The sequence below is a fragment of the Orcinus orca genome, chromosome 3 (assembly GCF_937001465.1).
Source record: "Orcinus orca chromosome 3, mOrcOrc1.1, whole genome shotgun sequence".
NCBI lineage: Eukaryota > Metazoa > Chordata > Mammalia > Artiodactyla > Delphinidae > Orcinus > Orcinus orca.
Window position 1 is genome coordinate 142061247 of NC_064561.1, and position 25015 is coordinate 142086261.

Sequence of the window (25015 nt, forward strand, 5' to 3'; positions counted from 1 at the left end):
GCTTTTGGTATCTTTTTAAAGAAGGCCTTCCCTACCCCTAGGGACATAACTACACTATGCTAAATTTTCTTTTACTTTGTTATAAGATTTTTTTTTTAATATATGGTTCCATTTCTGAACTCTTTGTTCTCATTCCAGTGATGTTTGTTTTTCCTGTTTCATTAACCACACTGCTTAGTTATAAAGTGACTTATTTAGAAGCTATTCACACTGTAAAGTTTAACACTGTGGGAAAGGCAAGATGGGTCAGATGGGTCAGATTGTCCTTTGTGCCTTTGTTCTTCTGGTCCTCAGGGGAATCACTGACAAAGAGAGAGGCTTGTCTGTTGCAGCTACAGAGCGTTAAGTTGCTAAATTCCTCAACCTAACCTCTCCTGCTTTCATTTTAGCTTTGACAGGAAGAGCACCCCATCAAGAGTGGCTATGAAATGTTGGCATCTGGGTTAGAACTTTGAATGCATTTATCCAGAAAAGCCCTGTTATGCATGGTATTTAGGATAGATTGTTGATCCTATATTAAATGTGCATTCTGATATAAGTAGATTTTTGTGAGTGGCTTGACAATCCAAACTTCCATTACAACAGCACTCTCAGAAAATAAATCCAAGTTGCAAAAACAGATGTGAATCTTTGGATATAGTTCTTAGCACTAAAATCCACTTACAACATTCCTAAGATACAAGCATAAGCAGAGACTGTGCACTATAAAGGCAAAATCAGTAGAAATAGTCCCGGACCCTAGAAATCTTTTTATTTTACAGTTGGCAAAAGGTAAAATAATAAAGCAAAAAAATTTTAATGAACCAGAATTTTTATCCTAAAAATGAACACCTTAACAAATGGAGTAGAGTCACTACTACTTAGGAGCCCTCACTTTCCTCTCTCGACCCCCAACCCTCCTTTCCCCATAATTTTCTAGGGGCAGTATTTTTTATCTTTGTGTCCCTAGAATCTAGTTCAGTAACTTGCACATAGTAGAGTCCCCCCAAAAATACATGTTTAGATAAATAATTACATTATTAAATTCAAGAAAAAGTCATATAATTTTATTTTATTGGCCTTTTCTCTCTTTGTTTTGTTGACCCAACTCAGTGACCCATTTTATTTACCAGGCTTGACTCCAGGTGATTTTAATTATTTCCAAAATCTCCTCTCAAAAAATTAAGATTTTATATTTTTCTAGATCTTCAAAAATGTACTGTAGATTCTAGGGCAGGGGTCCTTGTCCATTTTCATGACATGGACACATCTGGTATGTTGGGGAAGCCTATGGATCCCTTCTCAGAAAAATGTTTGAAATTACATAAAATAAAATATATAGAATTTAAAAAAATTATACTGAATAACAGATATCAAACTATTTTAAAGAACAAATTTGCAATATTAATATGCAAGGCTTTTTTGCTAATGCACTACTAATCTTTGTGATCTGTAATTGTAAGTTTTTTCCCAAATAAATTTGAAGAAAATGGCTTTCATTACAGCACTGCTAACCATCTAGGTTTTTTTAGAATCTTTTAAAGTACATCATTTATTCCAATCTTTTGTACACAGAAGACCCTCTATAACTTTTGTGAGAGGTAATCACAACATTACTAATGTGTGGATATTAAAATATCAAACAGAGCCAAACTGGACTTCTGTGAAATTCTAGATCTTTCAGATGATCTAGAATTGTTTTGCTGATCTTTCAAACACCTGCTAAAATTCTGCCCCCAGTGCACCAAGGCGAGGGGTGAACCAAGCACCCAGCCACATCACATATTCTCTCTCTGTGTCTTTCGGCGTCTGCAAGAGCTGGTCTAAAAGTGCAGTTCTGAAACATGAAAACTGCTAAGCACTTCATCAGATTTCTGCTTCATAAAACATAAAAGTTACAGTGGTTTTGGAAAAAAAGAAAAAAGGTCTGAGAAGCTAATAGGACTTGAAAGCCCTTAACTGAAATGTTGGTAGCACAGGCTCAAGGCACAGAATTACTCATCTGTACAAGAGTGTGTTCCAAAACAGCCCCGCTATGCACCCAGCAGTCACCACACACAGTCCTATCAGCTCTCTCGAGATGGAGCCTAAGTCAACCAAAACTTAACATTTCCCTCCAGAACATTCTAGAGAGCTGTGTTCTTAAATGAATGTAAGTTACTCTTCACTGTTTGAGCCAATACTCCTTCTTTTTCAAGAAAGTGGAATTCTACTGTTGCAAGAGTCATCTGGGTGTTTGTTGTAATATATCTTCAGGTAGCTCCTAGATTTTCAGCCCTTAGATTCTTTGAAGGCCCAGTTGAGTCCTCAGTGACTCAATGAGGAGCCTCACAGTTTGGACGCAGGTGGCTGGCTTGCGTTCGACAGACTCTAGTATCTTACACTCCCCATGAATTCAAGGAATCCTGGATAACCTGCAATTCACTAATTAATTCTTCCTGTGAACACTTCTTGAACACCTAATGTGTATTGGGCATATCACAGTGAATGAGCCACAGCCTCTGTCTTTAAGTGCATCACAGCTAATCTTAGTCCCTATCACAGCTCAGTGCAAATGCCAATTGCCAAGCCTGAAGTCTGACCCTTAAATGGCCACCAGAGTCCTAACATAACACAACTAAGATGTGTTAGCTGTGTTAATAGAAGCTGAAGGAAGGAGGAGGCAGTTGTAGGAAAAAGTTCCTAAACAAAGTGTGTTGTGCAATACAAAGGGCTGTACTTGAGCTGATTCTAAAAGTTTTGGTTTTCATATTACTAAGAGGATGTATTTGTGTTTCTCATTAGCCCAATTGAAAAAAATAGCAACAGGAAGTTTCCCTTGACTTGAGTGAATGTTTGAAACCTGTTTATATTGTAATATAAATATACAAATTTATATTATATAACATTATTATTTAGAGAAGTAATGGAGTGTTTCACGTCTTGATTTGGGGCCACTCAGAGGATCAACAGTTATTATAACACTGATCCCAAATTCTAGGGTAGGGGAGGAGTGGGGGGAGAATATGTATATTTCAATACCTTACAAAAATAAATATTTGCCAGCTGCACTTTTAGAAGAAAACTAGAGGTGATGCCAAACGAAACAAATAATAGTAAAGGGTGGCAACCCTTATGCTACTGAGAATCACCATTCTAGACAGTGAGAAGACCCTGAATCTAGCTAAAATCACAAAGAAAAAAATTGTCCAGCAGCTGAGCTCATTTCCAAAATTGAAAGTCTACTAGCTTGATGTGTGGAACGAGCATTTTCCTCCAGAGTTGGAGAGACCTGGATTTGAATCCCACCTTTGCCTTGTACCCAGTCAGTGGCCTTAGGGAAATTATTGGGCTGGCCAAAAAGTTCATTTGGGTTTGTCCATAGCCCAAACGAACTTTTTGGCCAACCCACTATTTAACCTGTGTTTCAGTTTCCTCACCTGTAAAATGGGTCTAAAAATACCTATCTCTTAGGATTGTTGTAAAGATTCAGTGAAGTGAATAAAGTTCTTGGCACCAAGTAGGTATATGAAAAATGGTAGTGCCCCTCCCCGCCATTTACCATAGCATGCAGGAGGTGGGGAGGGTTGTTTTGTTTTGTTTGTTTTGTTTTTTCTAGCAGTGGGTTGGGGAGGGGTGGTTGTTGTTTTAAGAGAATAACTCTTAAAGCCTAGAAGCTATATTTAGGAGACAAGGATTAACAGTGCATAATGACAGTTTAATTCACAATTTCACACTGAATTCTCATATTGCTAAATCTATATCTCTGCATATAGTGATTGCCATCTACCTCATTTGGAGCGCTCATCAAGAATTCTAACAGGTTTCAATTGAACAGTTGGTAACAATGATTGTACCAGACAAGTTCATTTTCTATAAAGAAGTCATGTTCTGTCTTTCTTCTGTGAATGATTTTAGAAAGCAAAGCCAAATTTTACAAAAGCAAAAAATTCAATCAAGAACAGTAAGAAGTCACTCAGTCATTTAATAAGCCTTTGCTTAGCATCCACAATGTGCCTGGCACTGTTCTAGGCTCCAGGGATTCAGACAGGCAGACAAGGGCCCTGCCTTCTTGGAGCTTAACACCCCAGTGACTTCAAAATTGTCTCCAATGTCTTTAACCCTGGATACAGGTGGCACTTCATAAGGAAGCCAATGATTCTGAAGCACATGGGACTCAGCACTGGGAATAATCCTTGCACAGTAAAAAGAATCTGATTCCTCGGAGTCCAGATGTCTAATTCCAGTGGGTCAAATTAAAAAATGAAGAGGACCCATTGAAATGCTTTGAGCTATTCTGAACCCAAAGTAACATTCAGCTGTTGGAATAAGAACAAGACATTCCACTGTTTTTAGACCAGCATTCTTTTCCATATGAAACCAATTTCTTGAAATATCCTTAAGAGTATCTGGAGGCTCAGTGTTATGTGACACTTGAAACTTGAAAGCAGACCATAATGTAATGGTTTAGAATATGGAACTGGTCAAGGGGGGTTAAGATTCTAATCTCACAGCCCCACAAACATCACACCCTAGATTCAGCTCGATCATAGACTTGTAAACTTCCCTAGGGCTTAGCTTCCTCTTCCACAAAATGGGAAGGACAGTGGCACCTGTCAGAGTTGGCCAACTGCTATAGCAAACAATTCAAAATCTCAGTGGCCTGACATAATAAAAGTTTAATATTCCTGCTTGCTTCATAGCCCAGTGCTGGTTGATGAGGTGACCCTGTCCTACCTCATCAGTCAGGGTCCTGAGTTGATTAATCACATGATTCCAGCACATTCTTGAGCCTTGTCCTCCTCCACATTCCGTTGTCAGGTGAGGAGAAGAAACTATGTCGAAGACAACATAGGTTTTGTTTTCTAGACAGACCTTGGAGGGGTAGGGGCTTCCATCCTTCCATCCTTTCTGTCCACACTGCAATGTTCAGGACTCAGTCTCGTGGCTACATGTATCTGCTGGGAGGCTGGGGAGTGTAGACTGACTATGCGCCCTGGAGGGAGAGGAAGTAGAGTTTGGTGAGCACATAGTGGACTTCACCACAATGCTAAATCCAAAAAGCTGTTTGGAGGATTAAGTGAGATGATATACATAAGAACTCATAAAGATCTCTAGATCAATACATATTAATTTTGGAATAATATTAGTTCTGCACTCCTAGCTAGGCTGAGGCCCATCTTCTCCACTCAGCTCATCTTGGATGAGCAGAGAAGGGCAAGGCGGTGACGTTATCTTTATGTTACCTGCAGAGACAGCTCCAAAAAGAGAAAGCTACCTACATCCTCTGCTCCCTTTACCAGGCATCTTAATCTAGAACCATTTTAGATACAGTTCATATTATTGAGAGCCATCGTCAAGGAGAAGAGGCCATCTTTTCGTAGTACACTCCCAAATAATACTGGTTCTTTTTGGCAAATGTTTCCCAGAAAAGCTTATCTTATTATTAAATGATGCCTATAGTGTGTGACCTTAAGCTCTGAAAGAAGGTGGGATTCACCAGATTGACTCATCCAGATCTGTTCTCCAAGCTGCCACAGAGTGATTTCTTCTAAACAATGTAAGTCAGATCATGTCAACATCTGCTTAAAATCCCCCACTGTCTTTCTATTGAGTTTAGAATAAAATCCAAAGGCCTTATGCAGGGTATTCCCCATCCCACGCTCCCAGGATCAGCCCTGCCTCTCTCTAACCTCATCTCACATCTTTCTACTCCTCTCCCTATTCATTCATTCTTTCATTCATTCATTCAACAGCTGTTTATTTAGCCTTGGTTCAGTCCCTGGGGATACCGTAGTAGAATAGACAGGCTCACGGGCCCAGCCACTCCGCGGCATGTGGGATCTTCCCAGACTGGGGCATGAACTCTCAACCACTTTATAGCATTCAACAATCTGGAAAATCCTTTTGATTGTTTGCATGCATTTATTTATTATCTATCTTCCTCTACCACAGTGTAATTCCCACGAGGACAGGATCTTATTTATCTTATTCACTGTAGTGTCCTTAACACCCGTTTGCCTGGCACCAAGTAGAAGCCAAATAAGTATCTGTTGAATGAATGGCTCAAGGAACGAATGAACTGACAGGCCGCAACCAGCACATCTGGTGACGCCCTCAGGCCTGAGGAGAAAGTGTGCTCCGTTTTCCTTCCTGATATCCTGTGCTCATCTGTGTCCCTCTGATTGTGGTTTTGTAGGGAATGACACCACTCCACTGGGCAACTTTCCACAACCGGCCTCAACACACCCAAATGCTGCTGAAGAAGGGGGCAGACCCCACCCTTGTGGATAAAGACTTTAAAACAGCTCTCCACTGGGCTGTGCAGGTGAGGAGTTAGCCAGTGGGCTTGTCTCAAGTATAAATGGTGTAAAGCAATGTTAACAATTCTGAGTATGTCAGACCTGAAAGATGGAATTTTCAAAGGTACAGTCCCAGCATTGATATGGACTTTATATGTACAACAGAGCAAGTAAGATACATGCTGCCCTCTTCCCTTCATTCATATCCAGAGCAGCAACAGCAAACCTGTCACTTTGGAGGATTTGGGTGCATCAGTTGCTGAGAAGAAATCCTGCCAAGGTAAAGAGGGGGAGGAGTTACAGAATATCACCCACCTCAGCTGTTACACACACACACACACACACACACACACACACACACACACACACACACACACACACACCTCTCTCTCTCACTCTCTCTTTCTCCATCTCAATGATTGCTGCTGGCTCACAGTGTACCAGGATAACCCTTCAAAGAATTATTAGGAAAGTCCCTTCAAAGTCTTTGGACCATGACTGTCTTCTTCCTTCCAAATCCTCTGAAGCAGAGTAATTCCAGGTGACCCTGAACAGTGGTACTCTGACCAATGAAAACTGTGGCTCATAATCCTGCCTCACTATCCCAAAAGGGAGTCTGTATCAGTACACATGGCCAGAGAAATCAGAAATCTACAGTCCAAGGCGGGGAAAACTGGGACTTCCCGGTGGTCCAGTGGTTAAGACTCCACCTTCCAATGCAGGGGGTACAGGTTTGATCCCTGGTCTGGGGTTCCACATGCTGTGCGGTGCAGTGCAGCCAAAAATTTTAAAAAAACACAAAACCCAAAGAGGGGAAAACTGAGACTAAGGTGAAAGAATGACCATAGCTAACATTTATTGAAGTGTCTTCTAAGGAAATCATTCAAAGGGAATGACTAACTAAGAGTTATCTGTTCTGTCCTTGAGAGGAGAGCGATACTATGCATCCTTTCAACAAACTTGCTAGCCCATTCTGTCTCTTCATGCCTAACCTAGACATCCCCACTGTTTATTTCTATCAGCCCAATAAGGGCACCCTTGCGGAACTGCCGCCAGGATCCCTGTGATTCTGCACGCCCTGATGGTGGTTTCACTCAGGTGTTTTCACATGCCACACACAGCAGAGAAGGGCACCTGGCACTTTCAGGGTTGGCATGTGTGCCTGAGATAAGGGCAAAACAGAAGTGATTTGGAAACTACTCTGTTTTTGTTCCTACAAATTTGGCTTCAGTTACCCTGTAGCAGGGCCAGCCCTGCAAAGCTGTGAAGTGAACAAAGCCTGTTTTTGTCATCCTCACCTGCCCTTAGCACCCTCCTCCATACTTTCAGTATCTAATCAGCTGCCCTCGTGCCAGTCCCTGCCCAGAGCCCAGTCCTCTGGCTGGTCAGGGGTCACCATTGGAGCAGTGGCCGCAGGGCAGCCTGGCTGGGCAGCCAAGATGTATCCCACATGTGTTGGCTCTCAGCTAAGGTGAGAGTGGTATCAGAATCAAGCATTTTCTGTATATTCACTCCCATCGCCCCTGTTTTCTGATTTCACAGATCTGGGATGGGGCTCATGCATGTGCATTTTGAAAATCTCCCCGGGTAATTCTGACTGATATGCCTCCTCTGCTCCACCTTCCTCTACCACAGCCCAGTTTAGAGCTGCTGCTTGGGAGATGGCTTTGCAATCGAATCATCAGCAGTGCTTGTAAAACAACAGCTTCCCAGACCCCACTCCAGACCCCTTCTGGGTTGGGCTCTTCATGGGTGGGAACCCTTGTTTTGATCCTCCAAGAGGCAATTTGGCAAAATCCAAAGAAAAATGTGCCCAACTCAGAAGATCTGAGTTTGCATTAACAGACCTGGCTTTGTTCTGCAAAGAGTCACCTAAACCTGCTTGGCTTAACTGTAGGTGTACCTTTGGGGCATGAATGAGACCATGCGCATGACAGTGATGTGTAATATTCTTTGTAACTGGAAGAGATTATCATTTTTATGATGGCTCCCAATTTCCTCCATGAAAGCTTAGTTATCATACCCACATCTACATACTGCGTTCTTTCTCTTTACTAAATGTTATAGCTTTTAACCTGCTACATTGATTTCAGTCCTGTCTGCACATTAGAATCATCTGAAGAGCTTTTAGGCAATACTGATACCCAAGCCCCACACCCTTAGTTTTTCAGTCAGTTTGTCTGGGGTGGAGCCTGGGTGTCAGTAATTTTTAAAGTTTTCCCTTCCTCCAGGAGATTGTAATGTCCACCTGGGGTTGAAAACCACTGTGATAAATGAATTCGTATTAATGGGTTCTAAAACCTTAGCTACTCCTACCTAAGATATTTACATTTTGACCATGATTTTATATAATAAGCATAATGCCTCACACATTTATGTACTCAATAGCTTAATAAATATTTCATGAGAAAAAAAAATTTCATGAGCACCTATTCTGCATCTGGCATTGTGGGGGGAAAGATTTAGAAGACAGGTTCCTTCTAGGACCCCTACAATTTTATGTAATATTGCATGTGCTTATGTGTGAGGATGTTAGCATACAATTTTCTGAGGAAGGTGTTCACAGTTTCTTCAACTCTTCAATGAGGATCTGTAACTACCCCCCACCCTCGCCAAAAGGTTAAGAATCACACTCTGGAGGAACTGTACACCGTCTCCCTCCCTGCGGTTAGCAGTAAAATTCAGAAGTGGTGTGTTCTGCCCTTAACTATGCGAAGAAGACTGAGGGTAATTCCAAATGTCAGCTGCAACCGGGATTATACTTGCCACCGTTAGCCTTCTTCTTCATTTATAACTCAGGGCCAGCACTGTGTTCCTCATAAAGTTTTTCCACATAAATGAGTCTATTTCCCATTGTCATTAATTCCTTTCACTGAACTTCCTGCTTTTCTCTTCAACTATATGAGACCATATTTAAAGCTATAGCACTTTGAACTAATAAAGCTTCTGTATTTGACCCAGGCAACCAAAGCAGTAAAGATTTGAAACATTGGGCCCAAAAAGTAAACTAAGTTTCACTTCTGCCCCTATTTCTTGGGTCCCTTGGTAGCTGGTGGTGCCCTCCTGTGGGCCCATTGCCCTTGTTCACCTCCCCCATCTGCCCAGGAGACCAGATTGCATGGCTCTCTCTGGGCTAACGCTGAGCAGAACTCTGTCCCTATCTGCATCCAGTCTCCCTTGATGGAATCTCAGCCCTTCGGGGCATGTTCTTGCCTATCTGTGATGACACTAGCTTATCAGGACTCTACACAGGTATCTCTCGGACTCATCTTCCTCTCACTCCTCAACACTGCAGAAATTTAGTCATTAATCTTTTTCTCATTCTCCTTTCCTCAGAAAGCCCATCGGTTCCTAAGACTATCATTCTACTCAGAATTTCCTCAGATCAAAATCCAGCCCTGACCTCTCTCTTGAACGTTAAACTCACATTTCCAGCTCTACCAGGCATCTTCCCATAATTTCCCATGGACACGTCAAACTCAGCATGTTCAAACTGAATCCATGATCTCTCCTTCCCGTCGCATTCCCATCCACCCCTTTAGCCCAAGCCAAAGGCCATCATGTGGCCCATGGACACTGCTTCCTTATCATCCTTCATGTGTAATTGGTTATCAAGACCTCTGGATTCCACCTCCTCAGGCCTCACATCTCTGTGTACTCCTTTCTATCCCCACTGTATAGATCAGGGCCCCAGCAGGAAACAACCCACTCAGATGGGATTATTTGAGCATAGATTCATAAAGAGGCTATTTACACACAACAGCAGGTTGCCATTAGGGCATCTGGGAGAGCATGGGAGGGAACGGTTACTAAGACACAGCAAAAGCTGTAGCTGTAGGAAAGGGCCTAGGACTGAAACTGTAGACTTTGATGGAACGGTCAAACTGTGGCCTAGCAGGGAGGGAACTGGAGGATAAATGCCCCAATCGCTCTTTCCTCCTACATCCATCTCCCGTCAGTACCACTCACTGGCCAATCCCAACCAGAAGCCAAAGGGCAAAGGGCCCATTTGATGCAGTTCATACATGCTAAAGGATGAAAAGCAGGATGAAAAAAGATGGAGAGTTAACCAGGAAGAACAAATGGAGACAATTTAGTACACCTACCATCAGTGCCTTAGGTCAAGCTTCCCCTGTCTCCCACCTGAACAGTTTCAGTATCTGTATTCCTACTTTCAGCCCTTTCCTTCTCCAATATATTCTCACATTGCACAAAGTGCTCTTTCTACAAATCACAAAGGAATGTACTAACATAGCTGTTACTACAACAAAACAATTATGGTCACTGCTGATTCTTGGCTCAAAAACCTTCACCAAGTGCCATTTTCTGGTAAAGAACAAACTCCTTGACTTGCACTTACTGCCATGAACAAGCTCTCTGCAACCCACCCCACTCCCTGCCCTTTCCTCTTCAAGCCATATAGGCTCTACTCCAACCATACTAGAATATTAGTAGTCTCCTCAGTACATCGTAAAGATTCATCTGTCTTCCCCTTGGTCATGCGCTTCCCTTTTGGTGAAATACTTCTTTCTTCTTGCACTCCCTGCATCATCCCTTCTAACTGCAGAATTTATACTTGTTCTTCCTTATTTCTCAAGGCCCAACTAAGTTCACCCTCTTTGTTGAGCTCCCTTTCAGAATTTTTCCCTCCGTCTAGCACTTCCTTACTTCTGTTACTGGTGTTACAATCAGTGGGGTGCCTGTGTCTCCTCTTCTAGACTATGTGCTTAAGGGCAGTGTGCCTTACTCATCCAGATGTCTCTCAAGATCCAGAACAGATCTTTGTGAATCTTTGTGAACACCAGAAAGGTGTTCACTGAATTCAGTTCAATAAGCTTATCCATCCCAAGCCAGTGGGAATAGTGGCTTATTGGATTCTTTTTGTGAAATACCATTTTCAGCTTAATCAAAACTTCTAGGAATGCAGTACCTTAGTATTTTTTTTTTTTTTTTTTTGGCTGCATTGCGTCTTTGTTGCTGCGTGTGGGCTTTCTCTAGTTGTGGCAAGCGGGGGATACTCTTCGTTGCGGTGCACAGGCTTCTCGTTGTGGGGACTTCTCTTGCTGCAGAGCATGGGATCTAGGCACATGGGCTTCAGTAGTTGTGGTGCACAGGCTCGGGAGTTGTGGCTCGCGGGCTCTAGAGCACAGGCTCAGTAGTTGTGGCGCATGGGCTTAGTTGTTCTGCCGCGTGTGGAATCTTCCCAGACCAGGGATCGAACCTGTGTCCCCTGCATTGGCAGCTGCCTTAACCAGTGCACCACCAGGGAAGTCCACGTGCCTTAGTCCATGTGGCTTAGTATCAAGGAGTTTTTTCTAATGATAGGAATTCTAGGATAGATATGATGGCAGGTCAGTGAGAAGGGCAAGTATCTACTGCCCCTCAAATCTCACCTCTAGCTCCTTCCTGCTAAACCTAGAAAATGTGTTTATCTGGAATCTTCCTCAGCAGTACTCTTCTTTCAGTGCATTTTTCAAGGGAGGTTAGAAAGAAAAGAACTGCAGTAATATAAAACTATTTCATGTTTGTTCATTCAGTATGTGGTTATGTGGTTAAGGAAATTATACACATACACATACCCTTGGAGCTCTTGAATATAACCATCAACCCCAGTGCCTGAGACTGATTTGGTCCAGCATGGAATCCTCCTCCTTCCCGTGGTGGCCAAGATCTGTGGTCAACTGTTTGAACTGTATCAAAATCCTGTAGGTATACTTTAAATATATTCAGAGTGCCAAAGGATAATTACAAATGTCATAGACCAGTGGATCCGGTTCATAGATGGAAGAGCCTTAGAACTGGAAAGGACCACACAAGTCATTTAGTCCAACCCCTCAGTTCACAGGTGGTGAAACTAGTGCACAGGGAGGTTATCATTACCCAAACACACCCCACGCCCACAGAAAGCCCAGAGTAAACAAAGAGAAAGTCAAATTTATGAAATCAACCCCATTACCCTGGGAGCAAAGACTGAGCTGTCTTGAAGGGTAGCCTAAGTTAAAGTGGCCTGCATGTGTCAGCTCCCCAGTGCTTGGTTGCAGAGAAGAAGGGGATGAGGTAGACAGAGAAGAGACAGGAACTCACCTAGGAGTAAACATAAGTGAGGAAAGAAGCGAAAAGAGAGTGAAAGGCGGGAGATAGTGAGAAAAAGAAAGGGAAGCTAAGAAAAGGATGAGTAAAATTCTATTTCGTTTGGCTTTGCCCATAGTTGGTAAGGCTTGTTTTTATTTATTTATTTATGCATTGTTCAGCAAATATTTATTATGAGTTACTCTTTGCTAGACTCCATTTCAGCAGAAAGATTCCCAGTCATAGGTGTGGCAAGGGCAATGCAGAGATGTCCTAGAGACTGTCACCTTGCCAGACAGCTAGAAGCAGAAGCTAGATGCTGTCTACACACTAACACAGCAGGGAAGGAGATTTCATGGGGGGCTTTTCCATATTAATCATTAGAGCACCTGTGAAATGAAGTAGTTCAGCAGCTGAGGGTCACCATGCCTCACTGCCCCACCCCCCCATTTCTAACTTCCACTAGCTCTCCAGGAGAGTCAGCCCCAGGCTTTGGGATACAGCAGCCTCTGGAGTCAGGCCAAGCAGAAAGCCTGGGTCCAAAGGGGCTAACCATGAAGATGGTCCTGACTCCAAGCCAGGATATTGGGCCCCGTTGTCCTCTAGTTAGCCCCAAACCCTCAACTCTCAAGTGTTCATGCTATACAAACTAGTAAAACTTCCCCTCCAGCTCCATTCCAGTCTAACACATCTGGCTCCAGCTGAACTTACGGGCCAGTGTTCTCATAGCACAAAACCACCCAGCCCTTTAAAAGGGCCATGTGACCTAAAACCCTTACGTCTGCTTTGTACAGTCACTGTCATGTGACAAACAGACCCCTACCTCCAAGAGAAGGATGGAGATTGGAGTTCCCTCCCTGAAGAATCCACCGTAGAATTAATGCCGCCAACACGTTAACAAATAAACAACTAGTCCTGAATCTTGCGTTAAGACTCCTTGGGAGATCACCTAGAATAAAAAGAGTCTACAATCGGGACTTCCCTGGTGGCGCAGTGGTTAAGAATCCGCCTACCAATGCAGGGGACACAGGTTCGAGCCCTGGTCCGGGAAGATCCCACCTGCCTCAGAGCAACTAAGCCCGTGCGCCACAACTACTGAGCTCTACAGCCTGCAAGCCACAACTACTGAGCCCGCGTGCCACAAGTACTGAAGCCCGCATGCCTAGAGCCCATGGTCCACTGCAGTGAGAAGCCCGCTCACCGCAACAAAGAGTAGACCCCGCTCGCCGCAACTAGAGAAAGCCCGTGCGCAGCAACGAAGACCCAACGCAGCCAAAAATAAATAAATGAATAAGAGTCTACGATCAAGATACTGGAATCTTGTTTTTTCTCAGTCTCCTATAGCAAAATTCCTGTACGTTAATTCAACTTCCTTCTTGGCAAGGCTTCTTGCGAATTCCCCTCCCTCATGAGGTATAAAGAGAAAATGACTAGGACTCGGTAGTTCCCAGCAGTTTTCAGAGTACATGAAGGCACTTTATGGATTACCCATGGACAAAAAGAACAAAAATGCAGCAAAAATAAGTAAATCCACAATCTCATTTGGCCACCCAATGTAGATTTCTAGAGCTCCATAACATCTATACAATATGCTTCCCCTGTTGAATGATATTCCCACCAAACAGAAACCCACTCTCCATTCTTCCTAAGGGCCCTTCTGGGCAGCATCCCATTTCTTCTCTCCTGGTGCTTCCTGGTGTCTGTGACCAAGGCTTCCCAGGCCTGGAGACTCCCTCTGACTGACACTCAGCCCATTTTGCCAAGAAGGGAATGCTGTTACCAGGAGACCACTGAGCCAGGGACTCAGCTCACAAACTAATACTCTCCAGGGCTCTCTCAAATTCTTGTGAGGGCGCACCGTGGCAACCCTCCTAGGAAAGGTTTTGAAAGCACCTAATGTTGGAAGAAGGTCTCAGTTGGCAAGGCGCACTTCATTGCTACTGATGTTGCTGATCCCAACAGCAGTTTTCGCTTAAATTCCTCCCATGTGAACATGCAGGATCAAATAAATAGACCGTACTTTTAACTGGAGACAAAATGGTGTAGTGGTGAAATACAAGGGCTCTGCAGACAGTCAGTCCTGGCTTTGCCACCTCTTGGCTGTGACAGTGGGCAACTTAATCCCTCTGTGCCTCCAATTTCTCCTCTACAATATGGGGATGATAAGAGTACCTACCTCATGAAGTTGTTGTCAGGATTAAATGAGTTAGAACGTGGAAATGCAGTGCTGGGCACAGAACGTTCACTCGGTAAACATTGCTATCACCATTACTCCTGGGAGGATATTCTTATAAAGAAAAAAAAAAAAAAGGCAATGACAATGTTGTAAGTAAGGGCCAGGTTTAGAGACAAAGGAATTGTCTGGAAGATTCAGGACAAAAGGCATTTTGGAGGAAAAGTGTAAGGGGGTGGAATTTCTCTTATCCAGAAAAGCCATGTAAGACTCCAGCTCGCAAGGGAAATGCTGTCTGGGACTGTCTGGTCAGGAACTCAGAAGAGGCCCACTGAGATGTGCTGGGCCGCAGCCTCTATCTCAGCTGGCTGCTTCCAGAATGGCTCCTCTGTGGGTCAGGCAAGGAGAGGGGAAGACAGTGTGTAAGAAGTAAGTTTTGTTTTTTCCATCTGTGCTTGACACTCCATCCCACACAGAAGGAGAACCGTAACAGAATGTTTTGCTGTTTGAATCACTGTGGCAACCTGAATTCCTTTGCTTTTCCAGGAAACCATAAACAAAATCAATTCATTGAGTGGACACTCTTTTTTGCTTCTGTTTTCCTTCTCCAATGGCTAGTGCTTCTTAAAAGGGGAGAGAGGTCTCTTGATTGTTTTAAATATACCGTATTTCAGACCCCTCAAAATATGTTTACGTAACATCAGGTGAAAGAACCTTAGAAAAGCTGATAAAGCAGGCATGAAAGCTTAGATGTGTTCACTGTAGCCACCTTTTGATGACAGGCATGCCATAGAACTAAAGTCATTGATCTGAATTATTTAAAAGTCATTGTGAGACAAAGGAAGAATGGAGGGAGAAAGAGGATGTAAGGGGGAAGGTGAGAAGGAAAAAAGGAAAAAGGTTGCAGGCAGGGCCCACTTTATGGGTGTGTGACCAGTAAAGCCACAGATGCTCCACACTCAGCAGGGAGCTCTGTGCTCCGGGTATAATGCTCTGTGGCCATCTGAAAATTCTCAGTAATTCTGTCGTTGAATCTGTGTTTTGTATGTTAAGTCTAATAGGACACTGGAGCCTCAGCTCACACAGTCCCACCTCCCTGCTGCCCTGGGACAGATGCTCAGGCCCCAGCTCCTTAGTCCCCTGGCAGGGGTCTGGGCACAGACTCAGGGAGGGTCAGGATTGAGCATGTGCTGAGTTGCAAGATGGGGCCCTAGGCACCTGTGAGGGTTTGCAATCACCGTGAGAATGTCCAGCCCAAGGGAGTGTGACACTAAATAGCAAATAAAAATCGCAATGACAGGTCCAGAGAGACACCATAGAAGAAGGGAATACATTATTCCTCTGCCATGTGAGCAGGGGCCTCCACATTTCCCCTGGGCCCCATAAATTATGTAGCTGGCCCTGGTTGTAACATTTAAAACCCACTCAGCACTCTTGCTGGGGCTCAAAGTTGAGAGCTTTGAGTGCCCTGAGCCTTTGGTCCTGCAAGAGGTTGCAGAACTTGTATCAGCTGCGGTCCCCTGATACAGTGGGAGCACACTCGAGGGTTCACTGTGTAATGGTTCCCTGTGAAGTCACGCTGAGTAACGGGATATCCAGAGAGTCCTCAGTGCAAACAGGGAGAGGGGAGGGAAAGGAAGAGGAAAAGCAAAAATGAAAGGGTGCTGTTCCACAGAATTGTGCAAACTGACTCAGAGGTTCTAAAAGACAGCCCTGGGGTCAAATAAACTGGGATAATAAAGTGGGAGGAATGCCAAAAGAAATGTTACATGGGAAAATTTATTAGGAGGTGGCTGTGGAATAGCATTTGGAATGTATTAGAATTGCAGCTTTAAAAAAGTTCAACACTCTCAGCTGATTCACTTTGTTATAAAGCAGAAACTAACACACCATTGTAAAGCAATTATACTCCAATAAAGATGCTAAAAAAAAAAAAAAATGTTCAACACTCTTTCTGCCCAGGACCCTGAGCCTGGCACGTGACCTGGCTCCTGGCCCCCAGAACTAGAGCGTGTCTCTGCCGTTTCTGTAACCTGCTCCTCACGCCTCCTAGAGACCTCCATTCTTCCCGTAAGACCTGCTGCGTGGAGATGCAGTGTCTCTATAGATTCACTGAGAAAATTAAAATGCTGATGAATTATTTGGACTGTTTTATAATCTTTACACAGATATCAGGAGAAATCTGAAAGATAAGACTTTTCCACTGTGTGAGATAAAACTAGAATTTACTGGCCATTGAGGATTTATTGTCATCTAAAATTGCAAATGCTTATGCAGTGTTTTTTGTATTTTTCAGTCCAATGAAAGGTAACATGCACAGCATTTACTTACTCATTTGTTCAAGCTGAAGAGATGTAGGACACTCTCAAGAAAGAGCTGGTGACTTTTAAGGCTGGGACAGGTTACTAAAAAGAGTGTAGAGTAGCCTCCCTTCAAAGATAAGATAAGGGCTTCCCTGGTGGTGCAGTGGTTGAGAATCCGCCTGCCAATGCAGGGGACATGGGTTCGATCCCTGGCCCTGGGAGGTCCCACATGCCACAGAGCAACTAAGCCCGTGCGCCACAACTACTGAAGCCTGTGCACCCTAGAGACCATGCTCTGCAACAAGAGAAGCCACCGCAATGAGAAGCCCGCGTACTGCACTGCAAGGAAGAGTAGCCCCTGCTCACGGAAACTAGAGAAAGCCCATGCACGGCAATGAAGACCCACAGAGCCAAAAAAAAAAAAAAAAGATAAGATAAAAACTTATTATACACCTACACAGAAAGAAGAACCCAGTTTAGATGGTTGCCTAAAATTCTTTCCTTTTCATACTTATTTGTTTTTATTTCTTTTTATCGATTAGCTACTAAATTATGACCCACTTCTTTTCACAAAGGATTTTTGACAATTAGATTACATGCAATTTATAGCAATTTGACCATTACCAGATCATTCTGATCATCATTATGTCACTAGTCAGTACTCATCATAGTCATTTTGTTAACATTAAAATTAACTCTGCCAGCTTCTCAGGGGTTAACCTCTACAGCAAGTGGGGGAAACAAAACGAATATATTTAATGAGGAAGTCATCTAGGTGGCCCACCCATTGTGCTAGCTCTGATGTCAGTCAATTACACCTGTATTTAAGTCCTCCTTAGTTCACTGATTATGGAAGACAATTTAGCTCCTACAGGAGACAAAAATCCCTGCAGTGACTTGAGACAAGTGGAAATTTGTTTGTGGGTTTGATAAAATGAAATTTATTTGTTTGTTGTTTTGAATTTTTTTGCTTTGAATTTTTATCTTAATTTGCATAGACAGGGAAGAGCACTGGATTGTACCTAATGAGCTTTCTTTGACTCTGTTTTCCAGAGTGGAAATAGAATTCTGTGTTCCATCATTCTGAGCCATCACCAGGGTCCGTCCATAATCAACTACGACGATGAGAGTGGGAAAACGTGTGTGCACATCGCCGCAGCAGCAGGTTTCAGTGACATCATCAACGAGCTGGCAAGATTCCCTGAGTGCAACCTGCAGGCTCTGGATGTGGACGACAGGTATCCATGGCAACTCAGAAATGTGGGGAACTACCAGTCATCTTTTCCAAATTTTAATCTCAAAGAAGATGTTTAAGGAGTTATCCTGTATGACTATAGCCTTACTGCCAGTAATATTTATACATGTGCTTGTGACAATAAAAGCTGCTCTATTTTAGTCAGGGCAGGAAAAATCATTGTTATGAAGAGAAACACCATGACTGTACAGTACTGTCAGACTTTCCACTTTTTGCTAACCGTTCTCAGTGTTCTCAGAAGGCCTTCTGTATATCAGCTTCCTGCTATAGGCGCTTTTTGTTTTTAACAGTAAGTCTTAATTCTTTTCCTTTGTTCCTAGATTATGTCATAAAGTCAACAAGCTCTTGTTATCCAGAGAAGAGCATAATAGAGGCTTTGTGTTCAGAACTAGATGTGACCTTATCAGGGTTCTGCTTTGGGTTTCTTCAGTAATTAAAGATGTATTTGCATAGAAAAGGAAGCTGAGTCCAGAAAGGTAAAGAGACTTGCCTCAGAGGTATTTAGCAACTAACTGAAAACTTGTACCCTTGACTTCTAAACAGAGCTTTTTACCTACATGCCCTTCATCCATAATCAACTATTAGAACTTTTCAATTACTATGTGTATCTAACCTTTCTTTCAGTTAGGCATAGACTCAATGGAAATATAAGAATAATATAACAACAAATAAGACTATTGAAAATGAGTATAAGGCTTGTACACTACGTATAGTTTTGTTTACCTTTTTCTATTGAAGTGCAAATCTAGCCATCTACTTATCATGATTTTAGATGCCCCAAGAAGCGCTTCCTACTTCCTGATATCTGAAATCCTTATAACACAGGGGGAAAAAATTCTTGGGTTCCAGTAAGTCTCAGAAGCTGGAGATGGTTAACATGATGACTTTAATTAAAATTAAGGTATAAATCATTGAAAGTAGACCTTTTCCTAAGAGCAGATGTTGAACTTGAGCAGGTAAGAAAGTAATAGGACTTAGTTACATGAGGAGAAAAGGTGAATGATCCAAAAAGAGAAGAAAAGAACACATCTAGGAAAAGAGGGCTAGAAAAGTTTGCCTACTTCAAAATACTTGTAGAACCAGCGCTGAATAGAGTATTTCCCACTTTGCATTATCACATGCTTAGCAGAGAAAATTTATTTCCCCCAGCCTCAGGGAAGAAGGAAAAACCAAGGGCAGAAAGAAAAGGCAAAAGATTGGGTCCTACAAGGGTTCAAAGTGAAGTAAAATCTCAAGAAAGGTCTAGTTCCTGCTCCAAAGTTCAGCTCATGTGTTGCATGCACTAATCAAATCCTGCTCTTCATTTTGTTTCAGTTTCTGCATCCTGCATTGTGTAGCTGTGCCTTCACATTGAAACTGTAAGCTTGTATTAGTATAGAATTTTTCAAAATTTTCATAGGTTTAAGTACTTAACGCATTTGCAATAATTGTGACTTTGCTTTCCTTCTTTTTTTTTTTTCCCCCAGTGGAGAGACAGTTTTTGAGGAAAGAGAAGAAAAATAAGGCAATGATTTAAAAAAAACAAAAACGAGGATGAGGGAAAATATGGGGAAACTAGTCCTCCTAGATATTAAAACACATCATAAATCTATGACATTTAAAACACGGTGGTACTAGCCTAAGATTGATGGCACAGAACACATAACTCATAAATAGCGTGTGTAGCTTAAATGTCCCAAATTTCATCAGTCTATGAGGTCATACTTTCCTTTAGTACCCAAGTCATTTATTTTCAGGAGGGAGAGTCTTTTATCAAACTCTCCTACTTACACATATCTGGGAATTATCTAGAGAATGTTTGCATGTTCCATAAATCGTTCCTTGGCTTCTGACACTCCAGCCAACACTGCATTCTTGTACCTATCATCTCCTGCCCTTCAGAGATCACCTCATCGCCCACTGCTTGTCTCTGATGAATTTCTTCTGAATCATGGGCCCTGATTCTCCAGCTCCTCACTGTGATAGCTGAGTCCAGTCTGCTATGTTTGTAGGACTATCCTGAAGCTTAGAGATAAGAAAGGAACTACAGCTTAGATAACCTGAAATTGGATGCTACATATTGCCCACGAAGGAAGGCTCTCTGTGTATTAGTTAGAAGTTATCTATGCTTCTCCTGTTTCTCTGCAAAATAATATTTTTCCCTGTGTCCTTCTGGACTTCTTCTTCCATGTTGATGGCCAGAAGAATTAAAACAGTCACTCTTAGCAATTGTTGTGAAGGAGTATTTCACAATGCTCCAGAGAGAATTGTCACGTGTTGGTAAACCTGACTCCATTGATATCCAGCCCTCCATCTACTGAATTTATGGGCAATATATTCTCTAAGCAGGAAGGCATAATATGGCTGATGCCTCATCTTGTTTCATAATAAATATTGTTTGGAGTCCTCACTCACACAGAATGGAATGAATCATATCTGCTACATGTTCAAATAGGCAGTGTGATTGATGACTGTGTTGAAAAAATATACGCTCCTATTAAGGGTTCTCAAATTTCTGCCCATATCATAACATGAGGAAAAGGATGCTTGATTGACAGAGGACACAATTTACCATGGGGACTGTGGTCGCACTGTGGACATGGCTACTCTCCGAATACTAAGACCCAAGCCCCTTCACAGATGCCCGGCCCGCAGGCTGCCTCCATGTCTGAGAGACCTCTTGGCTCTCCCAGGGATGGCCTTCTGCCAGCGGTCAAGCCCCAGAGTAAAGCCAAGAAGAGGCCTTCCATGCCCTCCTTTCCTGCCTCAGGACTGATCCTTTCCCAGAGTGACTGACAGGAAGAGTAGCCACTCTCTTCACGGGAAACCCCATTCACAGACATGTCCTCTTTCACTGTGCCCCTCCTTAGCCTCCCAGGGTCCCACTGCCTAGGCACACCACACAGACATCCCCCACCACCCATTTCCCAGCATCTCTGCCAAGGAAGCAAGGTTTGGGTCCCCTTTGCTCTTGGGTCCAGTGGTCCTTTATGTTCTTATCACCTTCTTGTCCCATCTGCCTTGATAGTTCTTTCTACAGCTGGGGAGCTAATTTACTCCAAATCTGCTCTCAGTTCTGGGCTTGGCTTTTGGAAACAGAAAGACACTGACTATTTCTCTTATCCACCCTGCTATATCCCTCCCCTGAGGTTGAGCATAAAATCAACCATATCCTTAAATGAGGAAAGAGGAAGGGTAGAAAAGTACATATATAGGTCAGGATCTCAAAATATGATCCCACTGCACTAATAAATGGTATTGAGAAAAGTTGGCTACGTAACTGGAAAAATGGTCAGACTGGCTCCAGGCCTCACCACACCTATCAAAATACACATACAGACACACGTGCAGTTTTTTTTTTTAATCCAAATAAATCTAGAAGAAAATATTGGTTTCCTTTTTATTTACATTCAGTAAAATTTACTTTTTTTTTTGATGTATAGTGCTATGAATTTTAACACATGCATAGATTCATGTAACCACCACAAGCAAGATTCAAGACAATTCTGTCACCTCCAGCATCACCTCAGGTTGCCCTTTTGTAGTCAAGGCCTCCCCCATCTCTAAGCTCTGGCAACCACTGATTAGTTCTGTCTCTTGGGTTTTGCCTTTTCCAGAATGTTATATAAATGGAAATATACAGTATGTAATCTTTTGAGATTGGTTTATTTCACTTGGTAGAATGACTTGAGATTCATCTATGTTCTGTATATCAGTAGGCTGTTCTTTTTATTGCTGAGTAGGATTCAATTTTGTGGATGAACTATAGTTTGTCTATTCACCCATTGAAGGACATTGGGTTGTTTACAGTTTTAGGCAATTATGGATAACGCTGCTATAAACATTTGTGTATAAGTTTTTGTGTGAACATAAATTTTCATTTCTTTAGCTATATATCTAGAAGTGAGATTGCTTGGTCATATGGTAAGTATGTTTAACTTTAGAAGGAACTGACAAACTATTTTCTGGTGTGACTGTTCCCATTTTGTATTCCCACCAAAAATGTATAAAAGTTCAGGTTACCCTGAATCTTCATCAGCCTTTGGTATTGCCAGGTTTGGGGGTTTTTTTTTTCCAATTTTTTTTTTTAATTGAAGTATAGTTGATTTACAATGTTGTACCAATCTCTGCTGTACAGCAGTGACTCAGTTATACACACACAGACACACACACAGACACACACACAGACACACACACAGACACATACTATATATACATTCTTTTTATTTTTCTTAATTTTAGCCATTTAAATAAATATGTAGTTGTATCCCATTGTGTTTTAATTTGCATTTCTCTAATGACAAATGTTATTGAGCACGTTTTCATGTGCTTATTTACCATTTATGCATCTTCTTTGATAAAGTGTTCAGATCTTTTGCTAATTTATTTTAATTGGCGTGTGTATTTTTTTATTCAGTTTTGGAATACTTTACATACTATGAATACAAATTCTTTGTTGAATGTGCAGTTTGCAAATATTTTCTTCCAGTCTCGGGCTTTTTTTTTTTCTTCCTTAAGAAAATAATAGTTTTGCCATTTAACAAGGTTTAAATACTGATGAATATTCATCCACCTTCTGGCTGATGAAGGACTTTCTAAAACATAAAATCATGAAACAAACCAAAAATGAAGAGGTAAATAAATGTGATTATTCCTTAAAATTTTTTATGGAAAATCACTAAAAAATTAAAAGCTAAGGGCTTCCCTGGTGGCGCAGTGGTTGAGAGTCTGCCTGCCGATGCAGGGGACGCAGGTTCGTGCCCTGGTCCGGGAAGACCCCACATGCCGTGGAGCGGCTGGGCCCGTGAGCCATGGCTGCTGAGCCTGCACGTCCAGAGCCTGTGCTCCGCAACGGGAGAGGCCACAACAGTGAGAGGCCCGCGTACCGCAAAAAAAAAAAAAAAAAAAATTAAAAGCTAAGTAACAAATTAGAGAAAATGTTTTCATAATCATAACCTAGAAAAAAATTGATACCTTAAATATTTTAAAAACCCGTATAAATTAGTAAGAAAAACTAATAATCTAATAGAAAAATGGGCATAGGGCATTAAGAATCATTTCAGTGAAGAAACTCAAATGGCAAATAAACATATATTTCAAAAGTTCTTCCCCACTATTAATTAAAGAAATACAGAAGAAAACAACACTGAAGTACCATGTTGCCTACCAAGTTGGCAAAAGTCTTTAAAGATGGTGATAATACAATATTGGGAAGGAGTAGGGACACAGCTAGTAGGAGGAGAGATTGAGCCAGTTTTTTTGGAACTGCGCAGTTTGGCACTATGTATAAAGAGCCTTATGATTGTTCATACCCTTTGACCCACTACTTCCTCTTCTAGGAAATTCTCAGAAAGACCAAAGCAGGTGGAAGGCCACAGAATATCAGAATTAGAGGAGAGGCCCTTACACACATACACCATCATCCTGAAGCCCCATTTAATACATACCATTTCCACACTGTAAATAGCAACAAGTCTTTCCTGCCATGACCCAACTTCAAGCAGGAGCTGTTGCCAGCTAAGTAACCTGTACCATTCATGTGCTCAGACACTTATGCTGTTCCCCTGTGGTCCCCCAGGACACCTCTGCACTGGGCTGCAGCTGCAGGAAAGGCAGACTGTGTGCAGTCACTGCTGGAGCTGGGCATAGACAGCAACCTGCGAGACATCAGTGAGAGCACACCCCTGGCCTGTGCCCTGTACTGCGGTCACACGGCCTGTGTCAAGCTCCTCTCCCAAGAGAGCAGGTGAGCGCACCAAGAGGCACTCATTTTTTCTTCCTTTCAAAGATTTATAAAATTGGATGAAATTGTTTAAACTGCCAAAACTAGCAGAAAATCAGCAATAACTTAATAATCGTGTTTGCCATTATCTAACGTGTAATGACATGTCCTTGACGCTGTGGAGCAAAATGATAGTAGTAAGCCTGAATCCATCAGCCTAATATTCACTGAACTCTAATCTCTTCTTTCCTTCTTCTCCCTTTCCTCGTCCCTTTATGCCATATACTATTTATTTATTTATTTATTTCTGGCTGCACTGAGTCTTCGTTGCTGCGCGTAGGCTTTCTGTAGTTGCAGCGAGTGGGGACAACTCTTCGTTGCGGTGCGCGGGCTTCTCACTGCGGTGGCTTCTCTTGTTGCGGAGCATGGGTTCTAGGCGTGTGGGCTTCAGTAGTTGCAGCACGCGGGCTCAGTAGTTCTGGCACGCAGGCCCTAGAGTATGCCATATACCCTTAATTGTTCTTTTGCCTAAATCAGCGTTTCTCCAACTTATTGTTCTCAGGACCCTTTTACACTTTCAAAAATTATGGAGGACCCTAAAGAGCTTTTGTTTATGTGAGTTACACCTATCAATATTTATGGCATTAGAAATTAAAACTGAGAAACTTTTGAAAAAATATTTTGTTATTAATTTAAAGTAATAACCCATTACATTTACAAGTTAATATTAATACCATATTTTTAGTTAAAAAATAACCCATTCTTCAAAACAAACCAAAAAAAATGTAATGAGAAGAGCAGTTTTGTTCTACTTTGCTCTTTGAATCTCTTTGATATCTTTATAGAAGCTTAATAGAATACAGCTGCATTCCCACATCTGCTTCTGCATTCAATCCATTGCAATATGGTTGTTTTGACTGAAGTGTATGAAAACAATCTGGCCTCACATAGATATGTAGGTGAAAAAGGGAGGAGTATTTCAAGAGCCTTTTCAGATAACTGTGGATACTTTTCCTTTGATACTACGCCAAAACTTGACAAGTAGTAGTTTCCTAAAGCTTAGTGGCAATGTGGACTCTGTCACCATATCAGTGAAGTTTTTGAATTCTGTTACATTAAAATCCATTCATCTCTCTAGCACTTTAAATGTGTCTTAACATCTATGCATGATTTTATAATATCTTGCATTGGTCATTTGGAAAATATTGGTTTACTTAGTTATGAAGATCTTCCAAATAGTACATTTCATTATAC

The 25015-nt window shown here is 42.1% G+C and overlaps 1 protein-coding gene across 1 annotated transcript in view; it reads left to right on the plus strand.

Moving 5' to 3' along the window:
- ANKRD55 (ankyrin repeat domain 55) overlaps positions 1 to 25015 on the plus strand; it is a 100603-nt gene that overhangs the window by 62002 nt on the left and 13586 nt on the right. The window contains exons 6-8 of the mRNA XM_033437869.2: positions 6158 to 6286; positions 17859 to 18043; positions 23618 to 23785. Coding sequence (XP_033293760.1) covers positions 6158 to 6286; positions 17859 to 18043; positions 23618 to 23785 — 482 coding nt within the window. The remainder of the gene's footprint in view (positions 1 to 6157; positions 6287 to 17858; positions 18044 to 23617; positions 23786 to 25015) is intronic.